The 15,393-nt window shown below is 44.6% G+C and overlaps 1 protein-coding gene and 1 non-coding gene across 2 annotated transcripts; one reads left to right on the forward strand and one right to left on the reverse strand.

Annotated features, from left to right (window-relative positions):
- The first annotated feature begins 187 nt into the window (after window positions 1–187).
- sec61b (SEC61 translocon subunit beta) lies at window positions 188–5,972 on the forward strand. The gene is made up of 4 exons (XM_018762862.2): window positions 188–297; window positions 1,045–1,142; window positions 1,520–1,624; window positions 5,690–5,972. Exons 1-4 carry the CDS (start codon window positions 295–297, stop codon window positions 5,775–5,777), a joined length of 294 nt encoding a protein of 97 aa, XP_018618378.2. The 5' UTR covers window positions 188–294; the 3' UTR covers window positions 5,778–5,972.
- A 1,307-nt stretch (window positions 5,973–7,279) lies between these two features.
- On the reverse strand, window positions 7,280–7,361 carry trnas-aga (transfer RNA serine (anticodon AGA)). The gene has a single exon. It is a non-coding gene; the product is annotated as a tRNA-Ser (tRNA).
- Window positions 7,362–15,393: the final 8,032 nt, after the last annotated feature.

Raw genomic sequence — 15,393 nt, forward strand, 5'->3', positions numbered from 1 at the left:
TTTTACATTGAACACATTTTTTTTCAAAAAGTACGTTTTATTTTTTATGTCAAATAAATTCTTTCCATGTTTTATATGGAATTCTGTCGCTTTTCGCGTTAAATTGTTAACGAAATTTGAGCAATATATCTAGGCAGTATGTTAGCCACCTAAAGTGGTCCTACAAATATGTTGTCGTGGCTTTTTAGTGGCGTCGTCACCTCCTCTCAGTCTTGTCTCTGCTAGAGTGGGTCTGCAGTTTAGGAGTAGCGGCTTTTACTGTCATTCTTTGGGAGCTACAAATTATATTTCAAAATGGTGAGATCTTAGGTTTTGCTCAATGATAGTTTTGTATTTTGTGTAGTTTGCGGTTGTTACGAGAGCTTGGTCAGAGGCTGCGATTGAGTTTTTGTCGTCATGATTCTTAGCACGACCGTGCCGTGCGTGCGTGACTACGTGGGTGGGTTACCTTACTTCTTCAGATAAATATATTTGGAAAATAATTAATAACTTCTCTAGTATAAAATTGTTTTGTGCGACTGTTTTGATGCAAACGGTATTGGTGAACTGCTTCAAGACTGGTACTAGACTAGGTTTCAGGGTTTATTGGATGATTAGCTTAGCAACAAGCTAACCACCATTGACGTGGCTCCAGTCTTACACTGACTGGAACACGTTACACATCTGTTAAACCCATCAGAAGCGTTTATTATTATATGTTCATAACTGCTTCGGTGTTGCACAGTGACAGAGCATTTGTCACAACACAAAGTCAGTTTCCCACGCTCAGGGGTTGTTGCGTTTATAAATTTGTCACATGATGATTTAATCATAATGTGTTTAAATGCCAAATTTTGTGGAAGGTTAAACATCATCATGATCATGGCATGATGTTGTCTTTTAATTTTCTGTTTTCAGTAGTCAGTTCAGAAGCTGTTGTGACTCTGGTTGGGTAACATGACTTTTCTGCTGCTGATTAGTCTGAATGCGAGTGGATTGAAATAGACTCTATTCTAGAGGAATATCATGTTTTTCTAACTGTGGAACTGTTGTCTTTACCCCCAGCCTGGTCCTGCAGCGAGTGCTACCAACGTGGGCGCGTCGAGCCGGTCACCCAGCAAAGCAGTGGCCCCCCGGGCTGCAGGCTCCACAGTCAGACAGAGGTATGAAGACCCATGATGTTGTCTCCGAAATTGTGAACCGTAATGAAGCATCTATGTTCAACTCAGCTTCTTGGATGTAGGAATGTGGTTGAAAAACCTCACAGCTTGGATTAATATCCTTCTCACTGTAATTTATGTATTTGGCTAGTTTACCCAGCCCTAACCTGACTGCTCTTCATCCCCCCCCCCCCCCCCCCCCCCCCCAAATTGGTGATGTAGTTCTGATGTTGAGCTCTTTTTTGAGCAGGTTCTGATATGATCATGAGGAGTGATTGCAATAAGATTCAGATCTGTTAGTGTAGTTGAAAGTGTATAATTCAGGATTGGCAATCCAGTAGATTTTTTTTCCTAAGGGGACAACAATGTGGTTTATACAGGAAAGCTACCAGCAGCAGCACTCGGAGTGGAGGGCGATCGGCCGCATCAACAGGCACAGGCGGAATGTGGCGTTTCTACACAGAGGACTCCCCAGGCCTGAAAGTGTGAGTTTTAAATCCCCTTTCAAGTGTGTGCGTGTGCGCGCGCACACGCCACTCCCCATCCCCCATCGCTGAGACACCTGGCAAATCTTGGGAAGGTATCTCTTCCTGGGAGATTAATTTTTTATATGCATTGTGCTAACAAGCAAGCAGTCATTGATTTAATGCTTCCAAGGGAGACTGATTATGGTAATGGTCTTGGTTCATAATATTCTTAATCTAATCTACAGTCAACTGCAACACATCAACATTCATGTAAACCAGTAAATGGTTCAATCTTTTAGTCCCAGCACTGCTCTAGTACAGATTTAAAGCACAGTGTGGATCAGGGGTTCTTTACCTAGGGTCTATATATAGATTTCAAGGGGTTGGTAAACTTGGATGGGGGGGGGGGTTATTTTTACTAATTTCTCACTGAAATTTAATTTTTTTTTTTTTTTTTTTTTTTTTTTTTTTTTAAAACTGGATTTTTAAAATATTTTGCCAAGTCTATTTCACCATGACTGGTTTCCTTTGTAATAGTATGTATTTCATACACTTATTATTCTGAGAAGGGGTCCATAGGCTTCACCAGACTGTCAAAGGGGTCCATGGCATAAAAATGGTTGAGCCCCTCATGTAGATGTTACTGGGGTATTTAAAATATAGTAATGTGCTGTAGCTACTCTAAGGGTCCATTTCAGAGGTCCTGTTTGACAGTAATGACTAAAGCCATTCATTCAGTTTGTACATGAGGTAGTGCCAAGTGTTACATTTTGGTCTTGGTGGATTAGATTTTTCAGCATGTTGGTTTTTGTGGCGAGTTCTCACTTCTTGTCACACTTTCAAACGATCTGTTTGTCAGTTTGCTTTATTGTCACTGTGTGACCAGTTGTCACTTAGAACTTTTTTTTTAAAAATTAATTGTTCGGATTATTGTATTTCAAGGGAGTGAAAGTAATTGAATGAATTCTATACAGTAGGATAATGCAGTAGTAATAAGTCACATTTTAAGATTCAAGAGTTTGTCATGTGTACAGTAAAGTTTGTTACACTGTACAATGAGATTCTTACTCTGTGAATCCTCTCAGCAGCCTATGACATAAATAAGGACATAAGGAAAGGAAAACACAGGGCATAAATCACAAATTTACAAAAATTACTGTTAGTGCAAAAATCCAAGAAACAAAGTTGTATACGTATATAAAGTGTGCAATGCACAAATGTAAACATGGAAGTCGTACATGTGCAAAGTCATGCAGAGGTAGGTTGGTTCTATTCGCAGTTGGGGGGTGGGTTGTGTATTTGTGTATGCAAGGTATGCGGAGGTAGTCTGTGGTCTCTGATGATATTGGCGTTGTGGATATGTGTAGGAGGGATGGGGCTAGTTGAGACCTCTCAGGCTCAGAGGATGAACTCTGTCTGCTGTGATGGGTGGTGAGGCAGTGGATGGGTGTTGTTCACAAGCCTGATGGCCTGTGGGTGAAAAGGTGATTATACACCCAAAAAAAAGTAAAGTAAAGAAAAGCAGAGCTCAGACAGCACCTGCTATTGCCAAGGCTTGAAAGAGCTGTTAGACGCTGTTATATAACATGACCAAAACAAAAAGAGAAGCAGCCAGGCTCAAGTTGGACAGATGCTGTAATGTTGGAGTATTATGTTTGCAGACAAATTAATTCAAATTGAGACAGTTTCAGCTTTCTCTTGTAGTCACTGTATACAGTCAGCAGGACCAGTACTTGCACCACATAGCAGATGTCTGATTACCACATATAGAAGTGTGTCAGGGTAAATAAATTCAGCTGCATTTTTAATAATGTCTAAAACAATGGAAATACATAGCTGATTGCGTAAGTAAAGTGTGGCTTTCAAGTGCTTCTTTTTAAGAGAGATGAGATGTTCAAGAGCCAAATTATTCTCTCCTATTAAAGTCTCTCTACACGGAGCACACGAGAAGTAGAAGTGACCTGAGGTGATGCGAGCACCCATCTAGAGAGTTTCCTGTTATTGACGTTTGGGTTTGAAATGATGGTGCGGAGGATCAGCTCCTCTGCCGCTCCTTGGCCTATGAGCGCAATTAGATGGTGGTTCGTTAAAGGTCACATCAATTAAAGCCTGCAGGAAGGGTGGGGGGATGGCATCGCTCAGTGCTGCCTGGCGACCAGGCCCTCCACCCCTGTCCCGAGGGCAGACTTACCTTTGTAATAAAGTCTAATTAGTCACCTCGTCCTTTGAGGCTGTCCTGTCGATTCTCTTCAGTTGAGCCACAACTCCGGTATGTGTAGTTTTGGGCAGGTAATTGGCTGGATTACTTGTTTGTGGAAATCCAGTTTTTGGGTTTTTTTTTTTTTTTTATAAAAAACATTGCTGAAGAGGAGCGAGATTTGGAATGCCTTGAGTTGAACCCTCATCTCAACAGGTCTCTCCCAGAGGATTCAGTTGGATTCAGTCCAGCAATTTAGCTGGAATCTCCGAAGGGACTCCAGCCCATTTAGATGAGTCCCGTGGTTTCGGTTCCTCCTTATTTACTACTTCACAGCATTATGGCTGGGCTAAACATTCCTGTATGTGGTGTTTAACCATTTAATTACTCGTCTGCCCTGCAATGGACTGGCAGTCTGTCCAGGTGCCGTGTCTCATTCCCTCTGGTTCTGCGATAGACCGTGGGCCACAATTACCCTGTATTGGATAAGCGGTTGGTAGTAATGGATGGATTGATTAATAATTGACTAACGGATCAAGTTCACTCTTTCTGCAGCTGGAAATCCTTACTGGGCAAATGCAGGTTAAGTACCCCACTGGTGGGCACTGCAAGAAGTCATTTCAGCATTCATTGAAATTTGTAAATTGGTTTAATCGGATTTTTAAGACACTTTTCTGCTTGTTTTATGGTGAGGCTTATATTTCTAAGTTACTGTTTTTGGCCAGTGGCAAAACATTTACCCTGCCGGCTCCAATCCCAATACACGACCCATCTGGTTTGTGTCTAGCACCGTCTGTCAGCCTCAGCGAGCGGGCTCATTCCTATCGGTGATGGGCAGGTGCTCAGGTGTCCTCTGTGGGGGATCCTGTCGATAAACCACCTCGGGTATTCCACATTTAGCTGGCTGGAGAAGCCCCTGTGGGAAATAGAGCTGAAGAATTGCAGCCTAAGTGCTTTCCGCTCCTCTGGCTTTGCACAACCTCAGAGGCACTTGCTGAGCATCTCCGTGGAAACAAACTGCTGCTGAAGCAAGTCTGGGTTGACCACACAAAAAGGATGCAAGGTTTATCTAGACTCACCTGTGGTTATAGGACGGACTTACTATTTTGTTCATTTGTTGTGGTTTCAGGGTTAACTTTTACACCAAGTCGTGTTGCAAGGTTCTTTGTTTACTGGCTTTGGTCAAGGGGACATGTGATACTGTGTAGGTCTGAACTTGTAACCCTCTGGAAAAAAAAAAAAACTGGTGTTCATTTCCTCACATCTTCATCCACAGTGGTGTTTCAGAATGCAGATAGGCTGTGAAAGCCTGGATACATATATATTTTTATTTTAATAAACCTGTTTTTATACAGTTAGATACAGACTACTTTGGTTTAGGGTCCATTTCACAGATACAGTAGTACAGCACTCTTAAATTATTCATGTTGAACCATATCACACTTCTACAGTTTCCCAAAATTTTATGAATTACACATTTGGACTTGATTTTAATTCTGTTTTAAGACATCTGTTCCAGAGTTTTGTTTTCAGTATAGTTCCCACTAGGGGTCCCTCTAGCTGCTTGCTCTTCAATTTGATTTGTTTGATGGATTAATCAGAAAGTACATGAAGCCAGGTCTTTGCTAAAATGTTCCAGTAGCAGTTTTTGCTCAAAGGATGTTAACTAGTGAAGTACAGTGTTATTGCTAGTTAGTACTGTATTACTTCTAGCTTTACATTGTCTGTAAAGTGTCAGTTTGTTTGAATGCACTTATTTTGGAGTTTATGAATTAGTCTTTAATTAATATGCTGAATTTGCATAAATACACTAAATGATTTAAAGGTGCAGTATGTCCTGTTGTGTCCATGAAAGCAATGCTGATTATGGATGTCTCTTTCTCCAGTGGTCCTGTTCCTGTCCTGGTGATGAGTCTGCTCTTCATTGCCTCCGTCTTCATGCTGCACATCTGGGGGAAATACACCCGCTCATAACACTATCAAAACTCCCCCACTAGCTTTTACTCAACTTAAAACATCAGACCTGGACCAAAAACTGCTCCCGCAAATATAGATGATTTTCCGAGTGACTGGATCACCCCACTCTGTTCGAGAGCTTGCCAGCGGATGGAATGCGCCAACACCACATTCATCTTTTGGGTTGATCTGACGTGTTTTTTTTTTTTTTTTTTTTTTAAACCAGCCTCTTAGGGTTGGTTTCCCTCTTATTTTTAATTCGGAAAGTATAGATTTTGTAAACATTTGTACAAACGTATGTGATGTACAATAAATCAAATCATGGAACTTGACTGTTCATTGTTTCTTGCAGTTGATTGTCATTACGCAGACAATATTGTGTTCAAATCTTTCATAGTTGCCCTACTTGTTCTGGATGTTGCTGCATGCACATGGCATTCCATCAGTGCCAGTGGTGACTACCAACTGCTTTCCTTTGGAAGGATTTATGAGAACTGGAGCCTCATAGTTCAGCCACAGTCTTAAATCTGCTGGAACGCACGGTATAAAAGCGTATTGTATTTCGCTGATGTGTGTTTGATACTCTATTTACGCCAACACCACAAGGTAACTTTCAAGCGCAACTGGTCGTACAATGATTGTGTAAGTACCATGACTGATGTCAATAGTACTCAGATTGTGTGTTGGGGCCACGAAAGCTAGCGTCAAGACCATTTTAATTTTACCATCTTATCGTCTGACAAAAATCTTTCATGTTGGGAAAAAAAGCTCACAAAAATAGATAATTTTGTTTTGGGTGACCTGCTGATTTCTGGTGTATTTGTCATCTCCTGGGAAGTAATTTTGTTTCAACGATGAAGGTTTTGAGCCTTAAAACCTGAATCTTACTCTGGAGGGGTTTTCCTCTTTGAAATACTAATATGAAATATTTTGTATAGAATAAGCTTTTGTAATTTTTTTTTTGGCAACCAAATAGTGAAATATATTATTGCTGAGAAGTATGGGCAACCACTGCTTTTAGGACCCCCAGATGTTTATTTGTCTCAGTTTCTTTGCAGGTGGGAGTTTTTTTTCCTCTCTTCAGCTGTCAGCTGCTTCACATTTATTCATACAGCAGACACTTTTGTCCAAATTGATGTACATCTCAGCAAAAGTACAATTTATGCATTACATTAAGAGAAAGAGACATGGTTGCAGACGTGGCTCTCAAGTAAACCTAGTTTGTTACCTACCCCTTGCTGCACCAATGTTTATCATTCAAGTAGGTGCATAAAACATAGGATAGACAAATCCTGACACCCTCCTACCAATTTTTTTAAATATAAGCTTCACAACGCCAGAGTAGCAGCTGAATAGAGGCTTATCTGGGGAAAAACACGGCGCCTTCGAGTCAGTTTGACACAATAACTGTCGTTACATTGACAACCGTCGTGTTTTACATTAATGTCTTTTATTGAGAGTGTTAAGGGCAATACATTCTTACGCCTTTTTTTTTTTTTCCCCCCAAACTAAAAGCACATCGTAGTCGGTAGGATTCGAACCTGCGCGGGGAGACCCCAATGGATTTCTAGTCCATCGCCTTAACCACTCGGCCACGACTACCACTGCTTCCTTTCTGTAGTTAACTATACTAACTGTTACTTCTCGCACTGTCTGAAACTGAATCACTCCCAGTAACTGTGTCATTCTGGTGAGAAGAGTGCTCTATGAGCTGAATATTGTGGTCAGTCCCAAGCGATGATCAACCAAGCCTGTTCTCGAAGGCCAAGCTAACTGCTGAGACTGATCACGAATGTCCGATACACCTGCTTGCTGCGCTGCTGAAGTGCTGCTCGGATGTTCCGTATTGTTCCTCTGAGCGTTTGCACATCATTTGCCCTCCTACCTGGAGAAGTAGGTCACCTGACATGCGTAGGATAGGTGCCCCGGGGTCCCTCAGGGCGCTCCAGGACCAGCAGCAGAGTTGCAGTGAGTCGTGCTTTGTGGAGCACGTTGGAATGTACCCCGAACCGTCTCCTACCGGCATCACATCGTACCTTAATTTTACAGCGGTGTCCACCTGACTTCACCCCTGCGTGCATTTCTCTCAGAGTGACCGGGTATCTGATCAAACAAAAATAAATAAAAAAAGGGGCCTGCAATGTAATTGATGTGGTATGGAGCATGCTTTGTGGTACATAACAAGGATTTACACTGCTTGGATGAGATCGGGGCGTATGTAATTGAATGTGTTTCGGTGCGGTGCTGGGCCTGCTGTGGAGGCTGGGTGACCCTAAAAGAATGCAGGAGAAAAAAATCTCCTATAGGAGGCGCTCTAGACTGTTTGCGAAATCACAGTCTACAGGTATGTATCGTAAAGAAGCGAAGGTGGGCATCGCTCGCATTTTTTTCAGTACATCATCTTACTTTCTTTGTTTAAAGAGCAACAGAAAAAATGATGACGGTATAAACTGTTCAGTAATGTTGCATTTAGGGAGGAGGCCGAGATACGGCACTTTCCTCTGCTGCGTTCGTCTTGACGTGGTTCTCCTGTGTCTTTCGGAAAAAAAAAATCACCAGTGTTGACAGGTGTTGCCATATAGGGCCTGTGTTGCTGTATGGAACAATCTAGAAGATGACACCGATTTGTTTAATTCACCGTGTGGCCAACGTCCATAATTGATGGGGCTCCTGCCGCACGGTGTTCCGCCGCGCTGCTCTCGGAACCCCTCTCCGGCCCGCAGCGGCTCAGAGCCGGAATAATTCAGCGCCCGCAATTAAAAATAGATCACGCTCACTTGTTTTCCCCCGAAAACGTGAAACAGGAGCTGAATTGTTAAAGTCAGAATGGGATTTTTATTTTTTTAAATTTTTTTAATTTTTTTTGCTCTTAATTTCCATTGGGACGCATGTGCTAAAATGTGGCTTTAATCCTTTGTTTGCTTTGAGCCTGCTAAAAATAGGGTGATAAGTGCGGAAGGGTGTGGGGGCTTAACCGTGTCTCTACCGTGTCCGACTGCTGCTGGAGTGGGAGTCGACCGCGGTTCCATCGTCACAGGTCACACGAGCCGTTAGTCACTGGTTTCACCCCCTAAGTCATTGTCTGCGGAGGGGGGCATCTCGGTATTACAGCCTTTTAGCGCTGAGCCCTTACGGTGCTTTTTATGATCAAAGTTGTACATCGTTAACATCTCTTTATCGGACACCTTACCCCACCGCGACTTGCAGCGTTAATCGACTTTACCGTGTTTTCCTCATTTATACAACCCAGAGTATTTTTACTGTATCAGTTCCGTGTAAGTACTTAGATCAAGGGTACTACAAGCGGAGTGGGATTCAAACCCAGAACCTTCTGATTGCAAAGTGCTGCTGGATTTTTTTAAACAAACAATTCAACACAGCTAACATACAGCATGATTACAACTGTAGTAAATTAAGGTACTTTCACGCACGATCGCCTGTTTGTGACTTTGAGGCTTCGAACGGTTCCTCTTTAAAACTTCGAGCTCAAGGAGACAGAATGAATGATTTTGGCGACTTGGAAAGGAGCAGCGCGGCGTGTAGGTTTTCGCGCTGGGGGTGCGAGTGCAGATGTACTTTCCGTTGCCCACTAACCAGCGTCATCCCAGGAGCTGTTTTGGAAAGAAGCTGCGAGAAGTACGTGGACCGTGACGCGTCGCAGGCGATCGGCGGCACCCGTCTTGCGCGGCACCGTCCGGCTCCTGGGCACCTGCGGGGGGGGGGGGACGGGACGGCTCGCGCCCGAGAGAAGGCAGCGGGCGAGAGGCCTTCACGTAATTTGGAGCGCGTTAGAAAGGCGAACCGCTCTGAAGTGCGCTCTTCTATTTTTTTTGACTCCTAACCATTTCCTGTGTCAAAACCACTGCCAGTGCTTAGGGACCGTCCCGGGGACATGACGCCTGCAAAAAAATACTGACTGCGAAGGGCGTGCATGCACATGCAATCGCACGGGGTGCACACTCACACTCGCGCGCACACACACACACACACACACACACACATACACACAGCAATGTGTGCGTGTGGATCCATGAGATGCCCCAACACTAACCTGGCGCACCAGAAACGCAGACGCACCGTGTGGAATAACGCGACTCGGTATGTCCAGGACGGTTAATGCACCCTAAGGGGGTGGGGGGGTGGGAGGCCATTCTAAATAGGTCAGGTGTCACCGAGTTTACCTCCTCTGTTTTTACCCTCCAGAAGCCACATCCTGCCGACAGGCATTTCCCTGCAGGCCTGGTGCACACAGGTACCACAGGTGCTGATACAGCATCGCCATGGCGACGCTTTGTTCACCACACCGAGAATGAAAGTTCAGGACACACACGTGCGTTGCATAAGCTCCAGACTTTTTTCAGCTGTTGTCCAGTGCCGGCATGTTTTTTAAAAATCACTGCCATATTTTCCTCTATGCTTAAGAATTCGGATCAGGGAAAAAAGCAGCAAAAACATTTATATTTGATTTCGACCCCAGAGGAAGGTAAATGCTTGATGAAAAACGATGGGTGCAGTAGAGAGGTGCGGAAATGCTGCCCTTCAGTCATTTCTCCTGTGTTCGTCGACTGGAGGTCTGCTCAGATTTTACCCGGGTATTAAACCCGTTATGATAAGAATCCAATACGCAGATCTATATTAATTTAAATCACTCCACGGCCCCAGGAAACGTTCACGTTGTTTCTGTTCTAAACGGTGAGGAGGCATCTTTGATTTTTCCGACAGTGATGCTTCGTATTTCTGCCTTGCAGAACTTTATGCTGCACTATTTTTGCGCCCATATATAAAATATTCTCAAAGAACAAAAGAAAAACGAGTAGCTCTGTCAGTATATTATTATGTGTTTTGCATTATATACGAGGGTAAGTCAAAAAGTATCTGCACTCGTGTTATATTGCGGGTACTTTTTGACTTGCCCTCATATTTTAAGTTTATTCATTTAGCGGACGCTTTTCTCCAAGGCTGTTTTACAGTGATTTACCCATTCATGAAGCTGGGTGATTTTTACTATATCAATTTAGAATAAGTTCCTTGATCAAGGGTACTAGAGCAGGAGGTGGGATCTGAGCCTGTGTCCTTGAAGTGGAAGCACACCGCTTCCCGCCTCCCAATAGAAATTAATTTTAATAGGCTAAGACGTTGTTATGAATACAGTTTTGATGGTAGGCATTTAAGGAGCTTAACAAGAGGGTACAACCGCAGATCAAAGTTTTGGACTTGGGCATAGAACCTTAGGTTTAAGGGTTGGGTTACGGTTAGGTTGCTTGAAGACTCCACTTCCAAACCCACACATTATGAGAGAAATATGGGGCCACACGGTGTACAGAGGAAAAGAGGGCGGAGCCTGCAGCCAAGGAGAAGTGGAAGTAGCGGTGAGTCGTCGTGGAAACCCTGTGTCGCTTATGAAGCAGTGCTGCTTGGGGAGGATGTGGTGAAGGAAAAGGGGACCTGTCACATCGTACCTCTCGCGCCTCCATCCAACCCCACCTGCCTCTGCATGATCGCATCGTTCCAGGGGAACCACAAGCTCCGCCTCTTTACATACAGCAGGATGACGGGGGGTAGGGGAGGGTGTGTGTGTGTGTGTGTGTGTGTGTGTGTGTGTGTGTGTGTGTTCATGTGTGTGTGTTCATGTGTGTGTGTTCGTGTGTGTGCTCCGTTACGTCACAGAGACTCCGTCATCACACACCTTTCAGGTGTCAAAGTCCTTACCTCTCCAGGGTCAGTCGCACCAAAGAATTCTGGGAAGTGGAGTTTCTCCTCATACAGAAGAGCAAAGCATATCGGGTGAACTCAGAAAAACTTTAAAAAATAGTTTGACCCGTTTTACTCATCTGACAGAACATTCCGGTGTTTGGTAGACGGGTTTACACCCTTTTCTACTTTAGTTTGTCCACTCCAACTTTGACAGCATGGCACTGTCATCAAAGTCATAATGATGTCAATAAACTTTCTCACAGTCTCAGCATCACTCCATTCATACCTGGCCGAGACTTTCAGAATGCTTTACCTGAGGTCAAACCAGCAACCTTCTGAACCTCTAGTGTTCTGAACCACTAGAGCACCTGCTGTCCAAGTTTTATTTCAACCCAGTTAACATTTGACCAGTTCCAACATCTGGGTGTTTTACTGGAATTCGGCATAAGTGGAGGCCTGCAGGCCTTGAACCAACAACCTTCAGGTTACATGTAAACACCCTTAAAAACAGCATTACATGGTAGTGTTTCAGAATCACTGCTGGTTTCAAAAGAGTCGTCTTGTTGACCATTTCCTGGGAATAAAAGACGGTGAAGATGAATGAATAAGTGAAGCAGCAGACTGTCATTTTTTGTAGTTTTATTGCCAGCATTAATGTGATTATGAATTTATGACTCAAACCATCTTGGATTAATGTCAAAAAAAGCAAGAGTGAATGAGAAAGAAATATTGCTCTTCAAAGGCTAATTCATTATTTGTCTGGTTCTGTTTGACCCCTTTGATCCCAATTCATCTGAGGTCAATGAACCAATTTTTACCTCGGTTGAACATGAAGAGGTGTTCAGTAGGAAAGCAGAATAGTGGTTCATATACTGGGCATCTAACCGAAAGGTCATGGGTGGAAGAAATAATCGGAGGAGGTGCGCTGCAGTAAAAACATGGTACTGCTGCAGACACAAAGTTAAAATACACTGTGAGTCACAAAGGTCATTTAGGGTCGAAGCATCTGCTGAGTTTCCCCAAGGGAGAACATAAACACAGAGGGGAAAGTGAGGGAGAGACACACAGGGGGTCTCGGGGTCATAGCAGGAGCTGAATGGACCGGTTTAAGCAGCTGGGTGGCGCTGAGTGACCGATGATGGCCTGGGTTTGGCAGTCGTCCCAGGCACGGCGCTCCTCAGGGGAACCAGGTCCGGTCATCGGCCGGCCGCCCGACGGTGTATGCGGCGCAGACCGGGGCCACTTTGCGTACCGAAGTTTTACGTCGTTTATACACGGGTTCCACAATAGAAACCGCCCCCTAAAGCTGTCATTGTTTTTAGGTGGTCGGGTTTGTCTGCACACACAGGGGCAGCAGGGGGCGCAGTGGTTAGAGCTGTCTACTGATGCACACCTCTGAAAGCTGACAAACACAAACTGGTAATACTCAATTTTTAAAACAATGCATATATATATAGTGGGTGGGTCTGCTCTTGTGCTGTTGTTTGAGCATTCAGCTGCCAGGTGCTTCTTGGTTAGTGTGGATGTTGGTTTTTTGCTCACCCATAGTTCCCACATACGGTGCATGTAACCCCTTTCCTTGGGTCTGCCGTTATAGCAGCACTCCATTAATTCCATATTCTCAGTCCGTGTCCCTGAACGCCCGCTTCCAGTAGCCCACTTGTCATCAAGTTGTCCTGATGTCCTTATTGGAACTGATGTGGAAGGTGAAGTTCAGAGTGTTCCCAGTGGTAATAGGAGCACTTGGGGCTGTGACCCCCAAACTGGGAGAGGGGCTCTAGCAGATTCCGGGGACGACATCTGAAGTCTCTGACCAGAAGAGCGCAGTGCTAGGAACAGCTAAGATACTGCGCAGAACCCTCAAACTCCAAGGCCTCTGGTAGAGCACCTGAGCATGGGGAAGACACACACACACACACACCATCCCATGTGGGGGTGAAAGGCAATTTTTCTTTATATATATATATGTGTGTGTAATCTATATATGTGTGTGTGTGTGTGTGTAATCTATATATATAGATTACATAGGAATGTCTACTGGGATTTTTTTGGAGGGGGATTTTTTTGGGGGGTTTACTCATTGTGGGCATAGAGAAATACAGTTGCGGTGACAGCTGGTAGTGTAGTGGTTAAAGCTACTGCCTTTTGATCTAATGGCTACAGGTTCAATCCCCACCTCCAGCTGTAGGGCCCTTAAGCAAGGTACTTTACCCTGAGTTGCTCCGCTGAAATTACCCAGCTGTATAAATGGGTAAGTAAAAGTAAGCTTGTGATAACTGTGACCTTAACTTGGTAAGTTGCGTTGGAGGAAAGCATCAGGTAAATATAATAAAATGCAATCTGTGAGGAGGTTTACCTGTATTGTCCAGTTCAAAGGTATCAGTGTGACTGTCAGAGGTAAAACAGAAGTGCAGTCAGTTACCCTGTCCAAAAGTGTCTACAGAGTAAGAACACAGTAATCGGTGAGGGAGTCACTAGATCATTTACATTATTGCAGCCCATAATAATGTGGGGAACATTTATTTATTTAGTGGTTGCTTTTCCCCGGAGTAACTTACCGTGTTTAGCTACTTGCAATAATTTACTCGTTTGAACAGCGGGGGAATATTTTACTTTGTCAGTTCAGGGTAAGTACCTTGATCGAGGGTATTGGAGCAGGAGGTGGGGCTCGAACCTGGATCCCAGCTGAACAGTACCTGGAATTTTGAGGGGGAGAATTGGGGGCAGCTCAGTCCAGGTTGCTCCTCCAACCCCACCCTCAGAGAGACCCGTGGATGACCCCACCCTGAAACACCACTCACCCCCACTCCTCCTGTCCTCATTTCCAGGTATTTTCTGGGCCACACACGGTCAGGTGTATGTTGGGACGGGGGGGTGACAGTAAGAGGTCCCCCTCGTGACTCCCAGCGAAGAACTCGGGACACGATGACGTGACTCTCGGCCCCTGGGACCCCATCGAGCTGTGGCTGGCTGGGGCAGGAGGGACTCGGGTTCCTCAGGATTCAGAGAACTTTCTAATATTAAATACCCCCCTGTGCGGACTCAGTTGGGGGTGGCTGCAGGGGATATTTTTAGCCGGTATTTTTTCCATTCCTTGTGCAGCGGGCGGCGCGCTAGGTATGTGCCCCCTCATCCTGGGACCGTGATGTGGCACAAGGGGGGTTGCCCCATGCGTGTGGCCAAGTCATGCACTGTACAGAAGACACGGCTGAAAATAGGGCCTGGTTACAGTGGAGTCCGACCTGTGGCATGACATCAGCGGCACGCGGCACGGGGTCTTGTGTCTGGGGCAAAAGGCAGCTTGGCGACTGATCCAGCTGGACGAGAAGTACAAAATAACACCTCACGGCGAGATCCACGTTCGTGACCCTTCCGCCTTTGCCAAGCGCTCACTGTGTTCTCCACGTCAAGTGTTGTCTGTACCCGGGGATCTCTGTGTTCTTTGTGCCATGTGAGCCCCATGTTCTTCATGTCAGGTGTTCTCTGTATCTTCTGTACCAGGTGTTGTCCCATAATTTCTGTCCAGGTGCTCTTTGCCTTCTTCCTCCCAGGAGCTCTCACTGATGAATGCTCCTTACCCGTGTCGAGGCAGCCCACATTAAGTTGAAATCACCAGTCATTTCAGTAGTGTGGGTGTCATCCTGTTCACCCAACACACAGAGGTTCGAAACTTGGTAAGACATATCTGAGTGTTGGGTACAGTTGGGGGTTGTCTAAAGCCAAGGGTTTGAAGCCAAACGATTAGAGTCCTTGATGTTAGCACTGGAGAAAGACACTTAACAGAAATCAAAAACACCCAGGACTATAAATTGGTAAAACTGATGGCTAAGCAGAGAAATAATAATAATAATAATAATAATAATAATAATAATAATAATGATGATCATCATCACACAGATTCTCTGAAACCGCTTCTCCCATACAGGGTCGCGGGGAGCAG

This window comes from Scleropages formosus, chromosome 18, assembly GCF_900964775.1.
Source record: "Scleropages formosus chromosome 18, fSclFor1.1, whole genome shotgun sequence".
Lineage (NCBI taxonomy): Eukaryota > Metazoa > Chordata > Actinopteri > Osteoglossiformes > Osteoglossidae > Scleropages > Scleropages formosus.